Raw genomic sequence first — 8304 nt, forward strand, 5'->3', positions numbered from 1 at the left:
TGAGAAAGAAATAGATTATGTAAACTGACACTAACATGGGAGGTTGAGCCGGGGTCGTAAGAACCCGGTGATACCTAGTTTTTTTTTATTAAAAAAAAAGATGCCATAAAGGGCCTTTATTGAAAAGAAACAAACAGTACAAGTTACACATGAATGGGCGGGAGTCGGGTAACAATTTGTGCACCAACGCCCTTTTGGATAGCCAAACCTACCCTATGGAAAAGCAAACTCCCTACTAATAGATTTTTTTTTATTAATAGAATATTTTTTATATTCTAATTAAAAAATACTATTTAATTCAAAATCTTAATTATTGCTTTTCATTAAAATTATATTTTACTTAACATATAATTTAATGTATTTGAGTATATATAAATTGAGTTTCGTCTCATATTTAAAAATCAAAAGTAATACTTTTATGAATAAAAATAATTATTATTAATACAAACGGGCACCTAACTCAGCTGGTCATCCCCGTTTCCCAAGATTCATGCGCTTCAGGAGGTCCCAGGTTCGAGCCCCCAATGGCGCAATATTGAAGAAATTAACATGGAAGATAGAGTTAGCTTGCCCCTTGTGACACTATCTCAGTCCCCATCCGCTTCGGTTCCCTTGGCTAGGTTACCAATGAGGCTCGCTGGTGTGCTAGCACAACAACCTGTTCAATTAATATAGTAGTATGTTGTTGGAGCTTAGCTTGTTAGGCTTCCAACTAGTTAATGTCTCATATTAATTAAGTTGTTATTTAAAAAAAAATATTATCATTTTAAAATATTAAATAAAATTCTTTAAAATTTTACTTACTTAAAAGATTAAATAAATAAATAAATATTATTACTTCATGATTACTTTAATAATTTATTATAAAATCTATTTCTTAAGATATATAAATTTGATTTTAAATCGTATTTAAAAATAAAAATTAACTTTATACTAATAAATACTGGTATTAATAATAAATAATTGTTTTTATATTTAAAATATAAAATATGTATTTCCTTAAATTTACATACAATCAGATATATTAGTTTCTTGTCGGCTGTAGGGAATTAATCCACTAATAACTTTCAAAAAAAAATTATAAAAAAGTTAAATTACTTTAATATTATTTTATAATTATGTAACAACAATTATAATTTAATAGATTATTTATATATTGAAGGAAAACAAAGTACTTTAATATTATTTTGATCTTTAGAAGCATTATTTTTTTATACAGTTTTATTAGTTTATCTTTTAATAGAAAAATATTTCTATTAAAAGATAAAAATTAGTTTCTGTTAATTAAAATTAATTTTATAAATTAACTAAAATTAATAAATTATAATTTTTTATAAACAATTAACAATTTTCGAAATAAACTTGATAGAGAATTAAATTTAAACAAATAAGTATTGAAAAAATGAAATATATTCAAAACATGCCAAACACAAAAATTTAGAAGGATGAAATTTATTTTCTAGGTGAAACTCCCTAGAATTTAAACTTCATCCGTGCCAAACGGATCATTGATGTGCAAAATCAATGATATTTTATCTCGGAAAACATAAAACTGTAAAAATGCCTCTCCAAGAAGGCTTCAACTGTTCCAAAGGAGGAAATGGAAAATGGATAATTTAGAAAACAGCCTTCATACATATCGCATTACCTGATTCTTTAGTTTAAATTATTTAGTCACTTTCCAAATAGCAGCACCGTCAGACCAAAAAGAATAAGAAAATTCTACTAGCTAGCACAAACATATTTATCCTCCTCGTGGCGGGTTTCTTTCCCTTTCAGACCGCAGATTGTCCAAAGTCCTAGCAACGAGCATCAGTCTTGGGTCATCTGCGGGTATTTCTCGGTCCTGATATTTGATTAGTTTCACAGAGTTAATTGTCACAAGAAATTAAATGATGCCACAAATAAACTGGTAACAACAAGATGCAATAAAAAAGCACTCATCAAGCGAGAAAGGGCAAACAGACTCACTTTTAAACCTTTGTGATATGCTTCAACAGCAGGGAGGTTAACATACACTTGGCGAGCTTGCATCAGATCCCAAATGTAATTTGCAGTGGCATATCCTCCCGTCTGTAGACCATACCCAAACCTTAATCAGTTGACCAGTCTTACCCCCGTAAAGAGGATTGCTCTTCTTCTTTTTTTTTTTGGGTTGGGTTGGGTTGTGGGGGGGGGGGGGGGGGGGGGGGGGGGGGGGGGGGGGGGTGGGGTTAGGTAGAAAGAAAATGGCCAAAATAAATAGAAGCTATTGTGAATCAGGAACCAATTAAAATCACAGATAATGTGACAATAGTTACTTTTTTTAGGAGGAAGGAAACTGATTATATGATTTCCGATAGCATTATAAGAGCATATACAGACAATCACTAGCTCACCTTTTCGCCAGAGGCTGCAAAAAGAAGCTCACTTCCCATCTTTGAGTTCAAGAAGAAATTTCTAGCATTCATCTTTTCCTGTATATAAATAGAGCAAAAGTGTTATGGAGCTCAAGGCAAGATTGGCAGTATGACATGAGATATTTAGAGATCATACTGTTTATATGAATAGAAGATAACTATACCAGTGTCTCTGTAGCAAGTTGCATCCCTTTTGGGGTATGTCCAATCATGGCTCCCTCAGTTAGTGTCTACATCAACACAACATAAGTTCCATTATTAGCTTATACAATTTAAAGGAAGGCTTATCTTTCGAATCCCACAGCTAAACAATGTAAAACAGTGCCGAACCCCTAGACCCCAACTTTCTTCGCAGAAGATACATACATTCTCTGCTCCACTAAATAAGTTGACATACTTGCATTGAAGATGTATGCACAAACAATTTTATGTTCCTACAATATTAAACTTTATTTTAGGGGATCAACATGTCCGTACTGAGATACATAACAAGTGCATGTTCGACAGACGCTCTGAGCTTTAGTAAGTGATTGATAAGAAACCAGAAGCGATTAACTAACCACATAGAGTTCTATAGCGGGCATTTTAGAGCTGATATGGTCCTCAAATGCCTTAACACCAGCATCGAAGTCTCCACAGTTCATGTAGCACCTGCTTGAAATGGTGTTAAGCATTAGAGAGGCTATGTAACTGTCATGTCCGCAAATAAGAACTGTTAAATGAACACCAGGAAGACAGACTGGTAAATCAGAAATAAAGGCATATGACAACTGAAATCATGTGGACTAAGCTTGATGCAACAAAAGGAACGCTCTATAAACGAATTCCACAGACGACTTGGTTTCTCATCATTATTCACTAACATTCACGCTTACATAAATATATTTATTTATTATTTTGGAAACTAAAAGCAGTTAAAAATTACCTCACTGCCTGCATTGTAATATAGCCATCACGATCTTTTCCATCCTTCTTGAGCATTTCCAGAATGGTCTCCATTGCCTGAAATGAGCACGGATTAAAAAAACGTATATTGTATACACATGTAAAAGTTAATAAATTGAAACACAAAACTTACATTTAGAGTGATGGAAAAAGCCCACAAAACAAGTCAACTTATAAAGCATTGGACAATATAAGGATTATATTAGTTTGGTAGTATTAATTGCACCTCAAAGCATCTGTTTTAGACAACTATTACATCGTAAGACTCAAGCATGATTTTTCCCTAATTCCAAAATGAAGTTAACAGATCATACCAGACAAGATTTGTAGAACCCAACCTTGGATTCAGTCCACTTAGATCCCAAAGACACCTAGGCTATTTCTACTATATACATTAGCGTTTATATATCTCATCTCATTCTTGGATTAAATAGCACGGAAAAACGTATAATATATATACATATATATACCTGTTTATTCTTAAGATCAGCGCATGCATGAAGTGCAACATGATAAACTGTTAGTGGCTTAAACAGGAATCCTCCCCTATTAACAAAATCAGAAGTAGGAATGTTGTATAACTCTTCCTCAGAAATGTTATTCATCTGGTTCTCTGCGGAGGTACTCGACGATTCCATAGATGACCGTGCACCTTTTGACTGCTCCACAAGCTCGATAATCTTCTTGCGTGAAAGTAAACCATCAGAAAACACAGAATAATTGAGATTAAAGGGCAGAACTAAAGCAACTAAACGGTACTACATGCCACATACTTTAGCAATGGTCTTGTCTGTTACAGGTTTCTTGTTTTTATGTGCTGTTACAAGTCCAGCGTAGCAGTACTTGTTCAAAGCAAGACCAGCTGCAGTCATATCACGGACAATACCTTTCCTGCAATATATTCAGAATCATCTACTTGGTAAAACAATATCATAGAGTTAAAGCCTCGATTCTCAATTAACATCCCCCACGGACAAGGGGTCATGGAAATTCTATCCCAAGAGTCCTCGATTAACTCCAGTAATCAAAAGTAACAGTTTAAGATTAGACAACAGATTACATACACTTGATCTATTCGGCCGCTTGATGCACATGTGTTTAGTAGACAAATAAATGTTTGCCCATTTAGTTTGACATTATTAATCTTCATTTCTTCCAATATCTTTAGTTTCAAAGAAAAAAGGAAAGGTTTAGAAACTCAATGCTTCATTCTGCAGCAGAAAATCTAAATAACAAAAGATGAAGTAAACATTTGAAATTTTGTTAGTTATAGAAATGAAATCTCACTCGGATTGCAGGCTCAGAATTCCCGCATTTCCCGCATAATGAGATTAAGAAATTGTATAAAGCAACCTAAAATATAAAAAGAAGAACAAATTAAGATTGGGATAAGTAACAACCAAAAGACGATACAGATTATTAGAAAAATTAAAGGCAACTAACACAAAGATTAATATAGGCACAAGCTAAAAAAGGAAGCATAGCAACTGAGAAATTCAATGTAATGGAAGAACATCTATAAATTTCTTGAATTGCCTCTTGTTCGGATAGTTCAGTCCATTGCTCTATGCAAATGAGAGTATCCCAACGTTGCTTCTCTAAACATGTAACCCGGATTCTATATATCACAAACCTAAAAGTAAAAGAATTATTATTACTGGTGATACTTACGTCTGGGACTAAACCCATAGCTTTCATCTGATCTCTAAAATAGAAAGCATCTTGCAACCTCGCTCCTTTCATTGACCCAATAATCAACGAATGAAATGATTCTCTTGATGGCTGTATACCATCCAGTAGCATATCGTTATATGCATCTCTCAACAAAAACGCCCTAAAACCAAAAAATTGCACGAATTAAGCCCAAAATGAAAATTGAGAAGCAAATGAATGAATAATGATGAAATCCTACTTACTTTCTCTGAGAAGTTAACGAAGAGAAGACAGTGTTGTATTCAGCAAGATTAATGGCGTAGTTTCTTCTATCATATTGTTCAGGTGTAGCAGCAGCGGAGAAGTTTCTAACACCGATCAGTCTAACTAATGATGATCTTCCATGTTGAACAATTATTGATTGAATGAGCTTCATAGGTAGATAAACCCTTTCTCGCTTCTGTAGAAAAGGGGTTTTAGGTTTACAAAGGGAGAGTTCAATTTCTATTTTTCTTTGAGGAATTTATTTATTGATTGAATGAGCTTCATAGGTATTTTTCTTTTCCTCTCGTAAATCGCCACTAAAAATGTTTCCTTGACCGCAGATCAATGGGTCACCGAATTAGTACGATATGTAATGACTCGACCGATACACTGACCAGCTGCAGATTTATGAGAGGTGTGTGTATCTAGTTTGAGGCCTACCAATACAACGACAAAAAGAGATATTTTGAAGTAAAATAAAAAACCTCTTATCCAACTATTGTAGTTCTGAATAGCGATGTAATTCTGAGTTCAAAATTGGACAAGGTCCGGGATTTTTCTGTATTTGCGGTTTCCTCGTTAACAAAATTTTGTGTGTGTTATTTATTTTACCATTGTGCGTTAATCCTAATCACTTGATACTGATCCTATAGAAAAACAGTTTCGGACCATAAGTATTATCAAGTGAATATCAAGTTGTCGTATTGTCTTGACTTTGTCCATAGACGATCACACTTGGTATCAGACTTATAGGTTGATATTAGGGTTGTCAATGGAGATCCGATATCCGATAGCCATTTCCGAATATTCGGATTTCGGTAGGTTAATTTTCGACTAACGGTTATCGGATATCGGAACCGGAAAACTTACCGGAATTTTATGCATTATCGTAACGGAACCGGCTGAGGCAGTTTCCGTTATAATAATATCTGATATCGTTAATGTGTGGTCTACACGTACCAAAATCCATATATCCCCTTCAGTGTACATTATTCTCTCATTTCTTTGACACAAACTAGAGAGGGAAAAAGAGAAAAAGATAGAAAAAACTCACCTCCCCTGATTCTTATAATCATCTTATTTTATTCAATCAAATTAGGGTATCTATGCATGAGTGATTACTGATTAAAACTAGGGTTTTCTTCTTCTATTTCTTATGAGTTCAATTTCGATCTTAAAAACTAAATTTTCAATTTAGGGTTTCTGAAATTAGGATTTTCAGAATTGATTCGTGAAATTAATCATGTACCAAGGCGAAAGAGCATCCAATCATGTTGGTTCCTTAATCAATCCCTCATTTTCAGTAGCATCACAATTACAAGAACATACAGGTGTTCAAGGTTCAGGAATTAACTCAACACCTGTTACACTTGCGACTCGTCCCAGAGAAGAAGGAGAAGTAGAGGAAGATCCAGTTGTAGCTGAAGAAAAGAAAAAACTACGTTCAACAAGGTCTGATGTATGGCTTGAATTTGAAAGAATGGTTAGAAAGGATAAAGGACCAGATGGGAAGAAGGTTGGGATAATTTTTGCCGAATGCAAACATTGTAAGATTGAAGCACCGAGTAACCAAGGAACCAGCCGCTTGAAGTCTCATGTAGCTACCTGCAAAGATAAGCCAGAGAATAAGCTTGGACAAAGAAATATTACTGCAACCAAAACAGGTAATGCACAAATTAAGTTAGCTAATTGGAAATATGATCATGATGCTACTAGGATACTTTTTGCCAAGATGATTGCTAAGCATGGTTATCCAATCAATATAGTTGAGCATCCATATTTTAAAGAGTTTGTTAAGTCTCTGAATCCTGATGCTAAGTGTTACACTAGGAATACAGTCAGGGAAGATATCATGAAACTTTTTGCTAAGTTCAAACTGCAATTAAAAGAACTATTTGACACAATAACATCTAAATGTAGTTTTTAACAACAGATATGTGCACGTGTAAACATATAAAAGATGGTTATTGTTATGTGACAATGCATTACATAGATGATGATTGGAAACTGATTAAGAAAACACTAGCATACATTTTAGTGCCATCACCACATACCGGAGAAGTTCCAGCATATTTTGTGAATCAGTAGCTCTATAGTGGAACATAGATGATAAGCTTTTTGGTGTAGTTGGTGACAATGCTAGATCCAATGATGTTATGATGGAAAATTTGAAGACTTGGCTTAATAGCAAGGATTGTCTAGTTCTTGAGGGGGATTTGTTCCAAACGAGGTGTAGCAATCATGTATTGCGTTTAATTGTATTATGTGGAATGAAATTAGCTGCTCCATTTATAGATGCAATTAAAGAGTGTGTGAAATATGTCAGGTCAAGTCAGGCTAGAAAAGAGAGGTTTGAAAATGATATAGCCCAAGTTAAGCTTCATGGAAGGTCTTTTAGTTTATATGTGGATACCAGATGGAACTCCACCTTTAAGATGCTTAAGGATGCAATTGTTTTGAGACAAGCATTTGTTAGGCTAGCTGAATTGGATACTGACTTCACTATACTACCAAAAAAAATTGAGTGGCAATAAGGAATGCATATATATGATTGTTTGGAATTATTTGATGTCATTTCAACCAAATTTGCAGGGATTAAGTATTCCTCAACAAATTTGTATCATAATTGGGTGAAAGAGGTTAATAAATACATTAAGGGATGGGAAACTAGTGAGCATGAGTATATCAGAAACATGGGATTGCAGATGAGGTCAAAGTTTGAAAGATATTGGAAATAAAGTAACTTGTTGATGGGCATTGGAATTGTTTTAGATCCTAGGTATAAGGCTATATGGGTAGAGTTTGTTCTTAGGAGAGTACATGGTGTGCCCAACTATCAAACTCACTATAAAAAAATTCATATATCACCCAATGCACTTTTCTCTTCTTATGAAACCAGCACTACAGCTTCAGATTATTTTGATAATTCAGCTAGTGGAATGAGTTCAGCTGGATTTGAGATTTCTACAACTACAACAACAAGAAGTGATTTTAGTTATGATGAGTTTATAATGGAAAACAACATGTTTGAGGCTCAGAAGTC

At 34.1% G+C, this 8304-nt stretch overlaps 1 protein-coding gene across 1 annotated transcript; it reads right to left on the reverse strand.

Moving 5' to 3' along the window:
- Window positions 1-1392: 1392 nt before the first annotated feature.
- Window positions 1393-5616, reverse strand: LOC113299508 (pentatricopeptide repeat-containing protein At4g35850, mitochondrial-like). Its single transcript, XM_026548526.1, has 12 exons — window positions 5261-5616; window positions 5016-5178; window positions 4632-4697; window positions 4409-4506; window positions 4118-4235; window positions 3815-4024; window positions 3325-3401; window positions 2960-3050; window positions 2564-2629; window positions 2379-2456; window positions 1972-2073; window positions 1393-1846 (listed from the first exon to the last, which is right to left on the reverse strand). Exons 1-12 carry the CDS (start codon window positions 5431-5433, stop codon window positions 1745-1747), a joined length of 1344 nt encoding a protein of 447 aa, XP_026404311.1. The 5' UTR covers window positions 5434-5616; the 3' UTR covers window positions 1393-1744.
- Window positions 5617-8304: the final 2688 nt, after the last annotated feature.

Source organism: Papaver somniferum, chromosome 7, assembly GCF_003573695.1.
Source record: "Papaver somniferum cultivar HN1 chromosome 7, ASM357369v1, whole genome shotgun sequence".
Lineage (NCBI taxonomy): Eukaryota > Viridiplantae > Streptophyta > Magnoliopsida > Ranunculales > Papaveraceae > Papaver > Papaver somniferum.